At 39.7% G+C, this 14,514-nt stretch overlaps 2 protein-coding genes across 7 annotated transcripts in view; one reads left to right on the top strand and one right to left on the bottom strand.

Annotated features, from left to right (window-relative positions):
- Positions 1-12,551, bottom strand: part of RUFY2 (RUN and FYVE domain containing 2) — a 47,184-nt gene extending 34,633 nt beyond the window's left edge. Inside the window, exons 1-6 of one of the 6 annotated variants that reach the window (XM_057308838.1) lie at positions 12,360-12,551; positions 9,373-9,546; positions 6,175-6,292; positions 3,350-3,451; positions 1,377-1,500; positions 1,135-1,196 (exon numbers count right to left, since the gene is read on the bottom strand). In XM_057308838.1, the coding sequence (XP_057164821.1) occupies positions 1,135-1,196; positions 1,377-1,500; positions 3,350-3,451; positions 6,175-6,292; positions 9,373-9,502 (536 nt within the window). In that variant the 5' untranslated portion in view covers positions 9,503-9,546; positions 12,360-12,551. Of the gene's footprint in view, positions 1-1,134; positions 1,197-1,376; positions 1,501-3,349; positions 3,452-6,174; positions 6,293-9,372; positions 9,547-11,198; positions 11,365-11,537; positions 11,776-12,359 lie in introns of those variants that run through there. The other 5 variants (XM_026504328.4, XM_057308839.1, XM_048218854.2 and 2 more) reach the window with 5 other exon arrangements.
- On the top strand, positions 10,559-14,478 carry LOC130543076 (translation initiation factor IF-2-like). Its single transcript, XM_057308842.1, has 2 exons — positions 10,559-10,717; positions 10,806-14,478. The coding sequence occupies exon 2, from the start codon at positions 10,952-10,954 to the stop codon at positions 11,987-11,989; it is 1,038 nt and encodes a 345-aa protein (XP_057164825.1). The 5' UTR covers positions 10,559-10,717; positions 10,806-10,951; the 3' UTR covers positions 11,990-14,478.
- Positions 14,479-14,514: the final 36 nt, after the last annotated feature.

The raw sequence follows: 14,514 nt of genomic DNA, 5'->3' as shown, positions 1-14,514 counted from the left end.
ACGATGGCAAAAAACACTATCTTGCCTTTAAAATAAAATTCAAGAATCTTTATAATAACAGAACAGTAGGCTGTGTACTAATTCTAACCTTTGTTACGTTTAGTATTAGCAAGTAATCTATTTCATACCATTAAAAAGTATATTTAAGAACTCTCTTGCATCAGTATTTTTTATTAAAATACATTTGACATATAACTATAAATTTAAGGTGTACATGTTAATGTGATACATTTGTGATATGATTGCCACTGTAGCAATAGCTAGCACCTTTATTATGCTACATAATCATCCTTTCTCTTATTTAGAATATTTTAAATTTAAACACAGATCTTGGAATAAACCAGCATTTGTAAGCTTGTGAGTAACGAGCTTTCATCTCTTTTACACACACACACACAGCCAGCTATTAAAATGGGTCTCAGGGGCGCCTGAGTGGTTCAGTTGGTTAAGCTTCTGCCTTCAGCTTAGGTCATGATCCCAGGGCCCTGGGAACGAGCCCTGCATCCAGCTCTTTGCTTGGTGGGGAGCCCGTTTCTCCCTCTCCCTCTGCCCCTCCCCCTGGTTGTACATGTTTCCTCTTTCTTTCTTTCTTTTTTTTTTTTTTTTTAAGATTTTATTTATTCATTTGACAGAGAGACAGCCAGTGAGAGAGGGAACACAAGCAGGGGGAGTGGGAGAGGAAGAAGCAGGCTCCTAGCGGAGAAGCCTAATGTGGGGCTCCATCCAAGAACGCTGGGATCACGCCCTGAGCCAAAGGCAGACGCCCAATGACTGCGCCACCCAGGCGCCCCCATGTTCTAACTCTCTTTCCCTGTCAAATAAAATCTTCCAAAAAAATAATTAAATTAAATTAAAATCAAATAAAAATAAAATGGATCTAAGGAACTACAAGTGTGACCAAAGGCTATACTTCATACTAAAGCCGCCCTCTTCTTTGTGATTTTTGCTTTGTAAAACCTGTATATGGAAGCGAAATAAAACAAACCAGGAACTACACACAAAATAAGGAAATAAAAACTACACTGTCAAAAAAACAAAAACAAAAAAATACATTATCAATAGATGGACCTCAGGGTGATTTGTAAAAAGCCACATAAAAAATACAACATGTGAAATAACTTATGAAAATCATACCTTTCTTTATTTCCAATATCTTCTTCATTCTTTAAATACATGGAAAAATCGATCACTCCAACCTAAAGTAAATCATGTTATTTTTAGTTAAAGGGGAGAAATATTAGAAATACATTTAACATGCAACTGAATTTCGTTCTTAATTTTTCTTTAGTGTTTAACAGCACTGTTTACAAATAGATCCAAGAGGAACAGTGCAAACTAAAAACGCTCTGCATTTGGTATGAGTTACTTTCACTTACTTGTGAGTCTAAATCTTCTCCCTTTACACACAGGTTGGCATCTATCACATTCAGGCCAACCAGCAGCCCAACAATTACTGCTCCTTCTTCTTCCATCATTAGTGCATGATACTCATAAAATTCACTGTGGAAATTAAAATAAAAGCCTTAAAACACAAACTTACTTCAAACACTAAATTTTAAAATCTCAGCCCCATAATATATATAAACATGGAACCCTTACAAATTCGGTCTCTTCAAATTAGCCTTTCTATATGTGAATAACTTAAACATTTTGAAATGTTAATGTCCATATAAACAAGATAAAAGAATGGGACTAAAGGAGATGAAAGAGGAAAAGGAATTTTGAGAGAAAAAAAGAGAAGCAAAGAGATATAGATCAAAAGATAAAGAGACATCACTGAGGCCTGGAATGTCTGGGACTCTCAGAAAACATAGTGACTGTTACTGATTTGATTATAATACTTTTTATTAGAGTTGACTTTTGGATTTATTAAGAATCTTGGGATGAAAACTAAGGTAGGGAAGGAACATATGAAACATTCCAAAGCCCATGTTCAGATCAGTGTATCTGATAAGTATATTGCATGTGTTCTTAATAATCATTGATTAAGGATACTTATGGACATCTATATTCTAAAAAAATGTTCAAACAAGAGACTTGTGAAACAGGACAGTCTAAAAACTAAGCCTTGACAATTATGTATTCATAGAATTAATTATCACTGTCTCATGCCTTCCTCAAGAAGCCCCACGTACATTATTTAATAACTTTAATTGACCTTCACAATATTATTGAGAAATTGCTGGTGCTTAAAGAATGGTCGTTCTCATTTAACAAATGGGAAAACCAAAATGTACAACCGGAGTCCTAAGTACTACCGAAAATGACCAGATTCTCCAGAACATCAGACAGGCACTCCTAGAGATCAAGGACAAACAGACAGGCCCATGCTATGGGCCATTCCCATTAACAACTGGTTACTGTACTTTGAAAGTCTGTCTTAAACATCTGGCCTTTTATTTATTTATTTATTTATAATATGAAGGCAATTTACTCAAGAAGTTAATACTGAAAACAAAATTTTCAATGGGGGTGTTATCACAGCTATGTATTAGTATTACATTTTTCAAAAGGATAAATCCATTCTCTGTTAAGTAAAAAGCTTCAAAGTTAAACAATGAATGGTCCGTAGGATAAGGTCTATCTCTGAAATCGAGATGTCTAAATCAGTGCATAGACCAGACGATTTATAAACTCAACTTCCCATCAGCCTCAGCATGATGTCAACTAACAATAACAAGTTAATGTTTTCCAGTCATTTTCACTGTGCCACTTAATTGCCAGCACTCACTAGCCTTCAGTTTAAACTGACAGCTTAAAAAGTGCCCACAATATGGCCAAAGCAATAGTTTAGACATTCAGGATCTAAAAAGAAACCTGGGGGCGCCTGGATAGCTCAGTTGGTTAAGCATCAAACTGTTGATTATGACTCAGATTATGATCTCAGGGTTGTGAGACTGAGCCCCACGTGGGCTCCGCGCTGAGCATGGAGTCTGCTTAGGATTCTCTCTCTCCCGCTCAGTAGCCCCCCCAATCCCCATCTCTAAAAATATTAATAAATAAAAGAAAAAAGAAAAAGAAAGCTGTCGAGTTAAAGCCTCAAATCCCAATACAGGTTTTTATTCACAGAATTAACTGTAATTTAGAAAAAAAATAAAACTAGCTTAGAAATTCAACATATAAATTAATTTTCCTCTTACTTGTCAATACAAAGTTTATGGTATTCAGTTTTTAGGCTAGTTCCTGATCCACATTATGTCCCTACATGATTTTCTCTCTCACGTTGCTTTTTTATGCCATCTTATTGTATTTTATGTATCCTTTTGAACTCCATCTTTAATTCTTCTTGGAAAACAGGATATAAATGAAATTTTAAAAATGGAAATGAACATGATTTAATGGTACTAACCTTAAGAGATCCCTCTGAATAATTAAGCAACGCAGGTAATCAGCCATTTTTTTTTGCATGAGGGCTAATCGAAGCCACGCTCTTGCACGACCCAGGGGGGTCCTAAAAAGCAAAACCAACTGGTCAGAAGATAGGCCCAGTCCATATATAATAAGAGACTACATATTCTACTCCTGTCAAGGTCCATATTAGTAAAGGAAAACTGCAATTTATCATGGCTTTGTCTTTGTTTCTACAGGTTTTTGTTTGGTTTGTTTCTACAGTTTTAAGCCGGCTCTTGGGGCATGCAAACCAACCCCTGGGAGCTATTTAAGTCTCTAAGGTAAACCTGCACCTACAGAACATCAAGGGACCATTTTATGCCTTGGAAGAAATGACTTTCTAAATACTGAGGATTATCTCTACAAGAAATATTTTGACCGAATGGGCTTAACCATCTAAAGATGAATATGCAAGGGGCGCCTGGCTGGCTTAGTCAGTACAGCATGTGATTTTTGATCTGCAGGTTGTAAGTTCAAGACCCGCAGTGGGCATGGAGGTTACTTTAAAAAAAAAAAAAAAAAAGGTAAAAAAAAAAAAAGGGGGTATGCAAAATGCATCAAAGCAGTATAATGCATTCAAAAAGTAACTGACATTATATCTGAATTTTTAAAATCATAACAAAGCTAGGAGGGCACCAAGCTGGTAATCAAAAAGAGAGAAATCACCAGGCTGCTTGTTATTTTTCAAATGTTTCTCTATGAGATAGTCCTTAAAAAATTCAATCTCATACCTCTTATCCAAGTTCTATCATTTAGAAAAAGTAAAAGCAACTTTTACAGAATATGTATAGTTTTTCAAACAGAAAGATAGCATTCACACTTTTATGTTTTCTTCTACAAAGAACGTTTTGGCATGTAGTGTGGGAGGTAAGTTCATCTTCACTACTAACAGCTAATGAGCTGCTTATGGTTTAGCAGTTGAATGAATAACATTCTTCAGAGAACCTTTTTTACTTTTGAAAAATTAGGCTTTTTAAAAACAATACGAACATGTATTTTCATATTAAAACGACCAAATCTTATATTTCTGTTTAAGATTTTATTTTTAGAGTAATCTCTATACCCAACATGGGGCTTGAACTCACAACTCCGAGATGAAGAGTGGCATGCCCTACTAACTGAGCCAGCCAGCGCCCCTTCTTATATTTATCTTTTTAAGAGTTAGAATTCCCTTTTTCTTCTGTTTTTGCTAAAAATCACTACACCCAATATACCATTATAAGAAACAGCAACCGTGAACATCACTTGCTATTTAACTCTAAAAACTAGGTTTGGGGCGCCTGGGTGGCTCAGTCAGTTGAGCGTCTGCCTTCAGCTCAGGTCATGATCATGATCCCAAGGTCCTGGGATCGAGCCCCGAGACAGGCTCTCTGCTCGGCAGGGAGCCTGCTTCGCCCCCTCCTTCTGCCTTCTTGTGCTCTCTCCATCAAATAACTAAATTAAATCTTTTAAAAAATAAAAAAAATAAAAACTAGTTTGAGGGACATCTGGCTGGCTCACTCAGTCAAGCATGCAATTCTTGATCTCAGGGTCATGAGTTCAAGCCCCACATTGGGTGGAGAGATTACTTACAAAAATAATAATCAGTAAAATAAAACTTAAAAACTGGGTTTGAATCCTGGCTCTGCCATTTATTAAAAGTCAGAGGAGTTAACAGTTATTTTTACATCTATGCAATTATTATAATAATCTCTACCCTGTAAGACTGATGTAAGCACTAAATGAGATAATTCGTGTAAGCCAAGTATTTTATACCGAGACACTGCTTAATAAATAGTAGCCATTTACTTTTATCATTCAATTAAATACAACCTGGAAATACTTGGATATTATGTTAACAGCCAGAAAACACTATCATATTCCCTACAACATGTAAAACCCTTAGGCACCTGGATGGCTCAGTCAGTTAAGCATCTGCTTCAGCTCAGGTCATGATCCCAGGGTCCTGGGATCCAATATACATTGGGCTCCCAGCTCAGCAGGGAGTCCGCTTCTCCCTCTGCCCCTCCCCCTGCTCGTGTGCAGGCGCTCTCTCAAGAGCAAAGATAAAAAAAAAAAAAGAAAGAAAGAAAGAAAAGAAAACATGTAAAACCCTCAATTATAAAGCTAAGAGAAAGCAAACTGGTAATCTGACAGAAAATGCTATGGAAAAAAGGTTATCTCATTCACAAGAATTAAGATAAACTAAAGGAAAGCATAAGAACGTAGCCTTAACAACACTTTATACCTTTATTCAGCTTTTATAACATTTTATGTATATTTGTCTAGTGAAATGGGCAGGTGACACTATCCCAATTTTCAGAGAAAGAAAAGTAGTTTGACAAGCCCCATATATATAAACGACTTATCTGAGAATTCAAGTCTCCTGAGCCTTTGCCCTGGATTTAGTGTAAATCAATCTTCACAAATAGTTACTGGCTGCCAACTAGCTTACTACTGCAAACTAGCTTAACACTCAGGAAACAGAAATGCATAATTGATACATCCTATCTTAAAGGGACCTGCAGCTTCCTGCAATACAATGTAGAACTGAAGTGATATAATAAAAGAGTGAATATAGTGATAGGGTATAAAAGGAAAAGCAGTTAATTCTTACTGAAGGGACTAAGAAAAATTTCATAAAGGAAATGAAATTTGAACTGAGCCATAAAGAAAGAATTTTATTAGGAGAGAATGGAAGAAGGCTACTTAAGGCTGAGAGAAGATAATAGAGTGTGAAGTACTTTTAAGGAACAGTAAATATACTTCTGCGGTTAGAAATGAACAAGGAATAAGCTTACTTACTTAAGTCCAGGTAAATCCCGGACACTGGCTCCTATTTCCTCTGCTTCTGGGTACAGCTTCTCCACCAGTTCCAAGGGGCCCCAGATAGTTTTGTTATAACTCAAAAATGATTTTCTTACTGAAAAAACCAAAAAAAGGTATATATAATGCATACAACTTCAACATATAAAATTATAATAACTTCCTTTTAAATATTTAGTTTCAACATTTCTAACTTAAAATACAATTATTCAGAGACCTTCCTCTCTTATCACTACACAGCCCTGTTGATCAGGAACCTGTTCATCAGGATCCTGATATTTTTCCTTATCAAAAAAATGCAAAGAAAGAAAGAAAGAGAGAGAGAGAGAGAGAAAGAAAGAAAGAAAGAAAGAAAGAAAGAAAGGAGAAAGAAAGAAAAGAAAGAAAAGAAAGAAAGAAAGAAAGAAAAGAAAGAAAAGAAATATGCATCTTGGCCATTCTTCCTTATCAGAAATATGCAGGCAGGTAATTAAAGTAAAAAAACAATTGGCCTTAGTCTTTACCAGTACCAAAATGAAAACTGGCAGCCCTAGCACGTTGATCTTTATTAAGTAAACCAAGGACAAAAAAAAGGTATTTTACTTTTAACATGAAAAACTGTGACTAATTTTATTCTGAGAATCGGGTAATATAAAAACATGAAATCACTATACATTTCTTCCTTAATACTGACCAGATCTGCGGCAGATCAAGGGTGCCTATCAACCCACCACCCAAGGACAATCACCAAGATAGGCAATTTTTCCTTGGGGGAAAACAGTCAATCAGCACAAAGTAGCTTCATAATGATTCATCAAGACAAGCCTATGATAGGACTGTTAGGACATGCCTTATGATATTTTGTGAAGTAAAGGAAAATAAACTCAGGTAAGAGTTTAAATTTAACTATTTGGCCATCGTTTAGCAAATTCCACTTCTGCAGCCCAAGAGAAAACAAAGATTAAAAGGTTTTCAAAAAGCAAATTAAAACTTAAAACTAAAATAAAAAAAATTTGTTTTTAAAAATTAAAAAAACTAAAATAAAACAAAAAACCCTTAAGGTTGTTAGATCAGACTGGTGAGTTCCTGATGTACTGAAAGAAGCAGAAACTGATAATACCAAGAGTAGGCAAAAATGTGGGGAAAAACACTAACATCCACTGATGCTTGATAAATCCATGAAGCCTTCATAGAGGCCAGGTGCCTATACCCTTTGACCCAGTAATTCTACTCCTAGGAACCCTATCCTAAAGAACAACTATACAAACACATACACCCAAAGATGTTCTAACAGCACAATTTTAATAATAAAAAATTGGGAACAACCTAAGGGTACGTTAAGAGGGCAGTTAAGTAAGTTTTGGTATACATATACTATGAAATTTTATAGAGCCATTAAAAATGTGATAAAGACCTCTATGTAAATGGAAAGATCTCCAAACCATATCATCAATTTTTTTAAACAAAGTCAGAGAATAATAATACTTATAGCATAATTCTATGCAGAATAAAAGAAAAAAATGGAGGGGCGCCTGGGTGGCTCAGTCGTTAAGCATCTGCCTTCGGCTCAGGGCGTGGTCCCAGCATTCTGGGATCGAGCCCCACATCAGGCTCTTCTGCTGGAAGCCTGCTTCTTCCTCTCCCACTCCCCCTGCTTGTGTTCCCTCTCTCGCTGGCTGTCTCTCTCTCTGTCGAATAAATAAAAACTCTTAAAAAAAAAAAGTACTCTATTATAAAAAAAAAAAAAAATGGAAAAGAGCTAGAAGAATGACAAGGATTCCCTTCAGGGAGATGAATGGAAGAGAATGAAGGAAAGGGTTTTTGCTTCTACGTTGTTTGATTCATGTACAACAAGAGTAGATTTCACTATTATTTATATAATTTTTAAAAAATTACTTTGTCTTCAATTAAAGAAATAGTGGAATCTAAAGAAACAAAACAAAAACCAAACTCAAATACAGGGAACAGACTGATGGCTGGCAGAGGATACGGGTACAGGAAATGGGTAAAGGCGGTCAAAAGATACAAACTTCCAGGTATAAAATAAATAGGTCATAAGGACGTAATGCACAGCATGATGACCACAGTTAATAATACTGTTGTATGTGTGAAAGTTACTAAGAGAGTAAATCTCAGGAGTTCATAAGAAAAAAATTTTAACTATGTATGGTGATGGATTATCAACTAGATTTATTGTGCTGATCATTTCTCAATACATAAAAATATCAGATCACTATGTTGTGCACCTGAAACTAGTATGTTAATTATAGCTCAATAAAAAATTTTAATTAAAAAAAAAGAAATGAGTACCTTAATGACATCACATAGGGTTTCTCAAATTTTGATGCCAAGGCTCCTTTGGCAGTACACTTTATTAAAATTTGAAGTACACTTTATTAAAACCATGTTTATGTAAATCTCCTTTTGTGCTGTTTACATTTACCCCCACTCTCATGTACCTGAGTCAGAACTTCTGGCCTTCCCAACTTACCCGGGTCCCTAGTACACCCACAAGGAACGAAGCTTCTTTTAGCGTTAGAATAGTCAATTTGGTATAAACTCTTACATAGCCCTCCACACAGCTGTTCAAAAGAACTAGACACCAAAACTACCAATAGCTGTTTTTACAATAAGTAAAAGAACAGTTACTACACAACGTATGTTAAATAACTAAATCTCATGTAAACATTTTACATGCAACGATAAACCAGTGTCAACTGTGTAGAAGAAAATATCCAATATTATCATCATTTCCAGGAGGTGATAACATTTCTACAATAATCCAACCTGAAAGATAATCTTTCTTGTACATTACAGGGGGCCAAGGAGGTTTATATTTCAACATTTTAATGTGTTTGTTCAATAGGACTCAAACTAGTAATAAGACTTCATATTGGAATCACTAAGCTTAAAATTTTTTAAATAACTCTATAATTGTCCTAGAAAATAGAAATCAATTCAGATTATAGTGAGAAAAAAATGAAAAATCAAATGTTTTTACAAAACACTAAGCAGGCATTTTCTGAAGACAATTTATTAGAAAACAAAGCAGTAGGCTGTTCTCTCCCCAAGCCAACCCACCCAGTATTTTTAAATGTAAACAATTACGGCCTCAACAAATTATCACATTTTCAAGGATGTTTAAGATGGAAATGGTGGGATTCTAAACTTAATTAGTTTTTTAAAATCTCATGATACCTTTAAGACCGTGTTTCAGACAATGTTCCATAACAACAAAGAACTGCTGCAAGGGGGGATAGTCAGAATCCAAAGTGCGGCCAAAGCTTAGAGCAGATTCAATGAGTCCTTTGATACTCAATTTAGCCATGTTTAACAAGTTTGCTCTCTCTACAGCTGTGGGATCTTTTGTAGCTGAAAGCACAAGAAAGGAGTCCAACATCATTTGCAAGACATGACATTGAAAAATACACAAACCCTTTCATTCCCCTATAAAAACAACAATGCTTTGTTTTTTCTTGGTTGAAAAATTAGTCTTCCTAACTAATCCATACCCCTAGGTAACTTCTCTTTATGTCTCTCTCACATATACCACACAGAACACTACCATGCCCACTGCAGACAAAGTTTATTAATTATTCTCAAGACCCTGCAACTTGGTTATTATCTTTTGGTATTTATTTTACTTTAGTAAAATAGTAAAAAGTAAAAACCCCTTCAGAGAGAAGGAGTTTGCTTTTTTTTTCTTTTAATGACTATTTGTGGAGATAAAATTGGAGTGATAAATAACATTGAAGAGTCTCGGGCAAAAGGTGGACAGCAGGCATGGTCCAAGGATGAATCTCAAGGCAAAAAATGTTCAGAATAAACTGGCAATAAAAGGTGGTTACAATTCCAAGATTACAATATCATCTATAGACACGATGGGTTAAAACACACCAACAAATAAGGGAATACAGGAGAAGCCATTCAGTTCCTTCACTCATTTTAACCCTCTTTCCATCTTGTTTTTTCATTGCAACTGTAATTCTGTATTGTATAACTCCTTTCTTCTCCCGGAGGTAATAAAAGCAGTCCTGTTTCACATCTAAGTTCCTTTCCCTTCCACACAGATGATTCAGTCAAAAATTAATAGATGTACTTAAAAAAAAACGGATTTGTAATTTATATTTTCAATTCACAAAAAGCTATTTTTTTCCTTCCCACAAATTTCATCCTTAGTTAACTTAGAAATTCAGATGTTCCCACATACTCTCACCACTGCTGTGACTGGCAGGAATATTTTCAGCAAACACAGATGACAAAATGAAGTGCAGAAAAATGAAGCACTTAGTATAACGTTTCATAATCACTGGCAAATTTACTAGTCCAAGTGAACCAAGGTTTTTTTTTTTTTTTTCCTTCACTGTTTTTCCTTCACTGAACAAAAGTCCAGGGTTCCCAATTCGAGTTCTGAGCTGACAGCTAAGCGCGAAGCCTGACACGGAATCCTAAGCAACTAAAAATGCAAACAGCCACAATCGCTATGACCAAGCTAACTGGTGGAAAATCTGCACACACATCATTCCTTCAAATCTGCATCGTGGTATGATTCCCTCTTTTTTTCGGGCGGGGGGGGGGGCAGAACCACTTGATGTTTCATAATCTGTACCAATCCTCATTTTTCCTAACAGTGCCCATTAAGATCCGTGACTTGCGATGCGACAAGCAGACAAAGGGCGTATCTGCAGGGGCTCCGAGGCCGGTCCGCGCTGGGGGTCGGCAGCTTCCTCGCCCCAGGAGCGTTTGCACGCCGGCCGCGCCCCGCCCGGGCTCGCAGATGTGTCCTGCTGGTCGCAGCCTCCACAAGGCCAAGGGCCAGTCCCCGCATCTTGCCCGGGCCTGGAGCCCCCTCCCTGCCTCCCTTCCTCCCCGCAGCAAGGCTGCCCAAAGGGCTCAGGGCGCCCAAGGACCCCCGCGGAGGGCTCACCCGGGGTCCTGCGCGGCATCGCTGCACCTCTCCCGCCCTCGGCGTCGGGCACCCACGCCAAAACCTGAGACGCGTCTTCCCTCCGCCACCCCCAAACCTGAAAAGTCATCGCCCGTCCCCGACTGTTCCACCGACCCAGGAACGGCCCCCCGGCCGGCCCTGTCTTCGCCCCTTGGAAGCCGTCGAACCACGAGCCCTCGGCCATTAGGCCCTAGAACCGGGGCGGGGACCAGAAGGAACGGGGGGAGGGGCGCGTTGCCATGGCGACCCCGGGCGCCCCGAGTCCCCGGCTGCCCCCGCCCAGCCCCAGGCCCAGTTCGGGCCCCAGTTGCGACCCCAGGCCTCGGTGCCCACCACCACCAGTCCTCCTCGCCCGGCTGCGGCCTTCAGCCTCGGGCCGAGAGCGCGGGGTCCGCTCTCAGTCCGCTCCCCTTACCCATGGCGGCGGCGGCGCGGTATCCGGCGGGGACGCCCTGGGCCCCGCCAGCAGCTCCCTTCAGGCGCGCGGCGGCCGCCACGGCGTCTGCCACCAGGCCCGCCGCGGCCCACAGCGCTCCCGGCGGCGGGAGGACGCCCGGGCGGTCCCGCGGCGCGGCGAGTGGGGCGGGGGGCCGCGGGGCCCGCAACCGGCAGGAGAGAAACCCGCCCTCGCCAGGCCTCCTTGCGTCCAGCCCGACCGGAAGGAGGAGGAAGAGGAGCGTGAAAGAGACCTCGTGTGAGAGGAGCCGAGGCCGGGCCCTGGTCGGACCACCGACCTCTCACCCCGGGGCTTCGCCGCGGCGCCGGGGCTGCTTTGCCAAGGGGGGCGAGCCACGTGCAAACGTTTTCCTCCGCGCGGCGTGCGGGGTTCATCCGATACACCTGACCGCTTCCCTTCACGCCTCATAAGGTCTTAGGTGAGCGAAGGAATTTAGAAAACCTGAAGCAATGAACCGGGGGAGAAATCTGCTGAAACTAGGCAGCCCAAACACGAATTTAAACTAGTAAATACACCGGCAGTGGGAAGGGCCGCACTTATCAAGGGACAGACGTGTAGTGATAAAGCTAATTTTTTCTCATATCAGGGAGAGGAAAAAAAAAAAAAAACCTCGTGGTCAGATGACACTAGATTGAGCTGTCTCGGTTTGGGAAAACTATTACGTAGTTAGATTAGCAATTGTTGAAACAGTGGCTGAGCTAGAAAGACCGAGATATTTCATGAAAATGGGGCTGTTTTTCTCTTCATCACCTCGGCCAGTATAGTTTTACGTTTCTTTACCTCTTTTGGTTTTTCATTTTCTTTACTGTGAGGTGATGATACATGGAGAAAAAAGTAGAAAACAGACTGTAATGAGCAGGCTATGAAGGCGCACGCACGAGTTGCGTCTTCCCAGAATGCCAGCTTTCTTCAGTCATAAAGCAAGGTTAACGTAATTATAAAGCAGGTTCAGGATTGCAAACTCGACATTTCACCACGTGATTAACTTGGCTTCTTCCTGGGTACACAAAGCAGAACACAAGACAAGTCACACAACAGAAGATAACAGGGAGTAGGAAGTTAAGGAGCCAAACAAGAAGTCGGTCTGTGGGTGCACAGTTCAGATAAGGCCCTGGTCTCGTCAGGGTCACCTCCAGGCTCTTAGGCTTATTATGTTCCAGCAGTGAAGGATCTCAGTTCTGTTCTGACATCAATTAAGCAGAGCCTTCAGCAGCTGCTGCCTTTTTTCTTTTCTTTTAAGATTTTATTTATCTGACAGAGGGAGCGCGCGCAAGCGCACAAACAGGGAGAGTGGCAGGCAGAGAGAGAGGGAGCAGCAGGCTCCCCACTGAGCAGGGAGCCGATGCGGGGCTCGATCAGAGGACCCTGAGAGCAGGCCCTGAGCCAAAGGCAGATGCCCTGCCGGCGGAGCCACCCAGGCGCCCCAGCAGCTGCTTTTTTTAAGTGGTCAGACATAAAGGGTGTCTGAGAAGTCTGACAGTTTGCTAAAAAATCCTTCCTTTTTAACTTATGATGTACTATATGTTGGCTAACTGAACATAGTAAAAAAATTAAAATTTTAAAAAATTTTTAAAGAATATACCTGCTGGCCTGTAAAATTAAAAAATCCTCCCTCCTTAAAAAAGGATTTAATCAGTCATGGGCCCCTGCAGAGCTCCTCTGCTTCAGCTTATCAGTTCTGGGGTAAGGTCAGCTGGTGTTGGTCTTGGTGGATATCTGATTAATGCAGTACCCTTAAGTGCGCATCATTGCTTGACACAGGCCCCTGCTTGACATAAGTGACTCCATCTTGCTCTCTACATACAGTTTAAAGAATCATTATAAAGTGAACAGCTGGGTGACTGCCACCAGATCAACTGAGCACAGGACAGAGCCACCCTCCCTGGGAACTGTCCCTAGCCACCATTCACTATCGCCCTTGAAGTAAATACCATTCCAGCTTTTATGAGAATTGTTTCCTTGCTTTTCTGTTTTCTCCTTGCAAGTATGTGCCCCTAACCATGCAATTTATTTTTGTCTGTTTATAAACTTTTCACAAATGGAATAACACTATAAATTTTGTTACTTGTTTCTTTTGTTCAACATCATCCACGTCCAAGAGAAGTTCCAGGTTTAGGTGTTTCAAAGTTGTACATATATCTTTATGCCAATGTCTAAGAGAGTCGTTAGAGCATATAATTAAGAATAGAATAACTGAAAATAAGGTATGTCTTTCTTTAAATTTATGGGCGCGGCGCCTGGGTGGCTCAGTAGGTTAAGTGACCAACTCTTGATTTTGGCTTAGGTCATGATCTCGCGGTCATGAGATCAAGTACCCTGTTGTTGGGCTCCACACTCAGCAGGGAGTGTGCTGGAGAGTCTCTCCCTTTCCCTCACCCTCTGCCCCTCCCCCTGCACATGCTCTCTCTAAAAATAAATAAAATCCTTATTAAAAATTTAGTATATAATGTATTATTTGTTTCAGGGGTAGGAAATAAAATCTTTTTTAAAAAGGGTTACAAAGCTTTATCTTTCATATTTAGGCCTGTTATTGCACCCAGAATTGATTTTAGTGAATGATGTGGAACAGGATCAAATTTCAACTATCCCATTATCCTTTCACCATTGATCTTTCATACCCCCTCTAGTATCAGTGAGCATGCAATTGTGCATCAGCTCCTAGGCCAAAATCTCTTCATTTTCAAAACCACCCCATGATGGTGGAATTGTCTCCACTTTGCAGATTAAACTAAACTCTGAAAGGTTAAATAACCAGGAAAACTAAGTGACGGAACCAGAATTTGAACCAATACAAAAGTAGGGTCAATTTTCATAAGCTCAAAATAAAGGAGGTTCTTAGTGTTGCAAGGAATCTAAAACTCATTGCAAGTCTAACCCCTTCCATCTTGCTATTAAATATTGAAATATGACTGACTTGTTCATTTTTCTTCTCTCC

The sequence above is a fragment of the Ursus arctos genome, unplaced genomic scaffold, assembly GCF_023065955.2.
Source record: "Ursus arctos isolate Adak ecotype North America unplaced genomic scaffold, UrsArc2.0 scaffold_7, whole genome shotgun sequence".
Lineage (NCBI taxonomy): Eukaryota > Metazoa > Chordata > Mammalia > Carnivora > Ursidae > Ursus > Ursus arctos.
The sequence above is the reverse complement of the archived record's forward strand: the minus strand, read 5'-3'. Positions and strand labels throughout refer to the sequence as shown.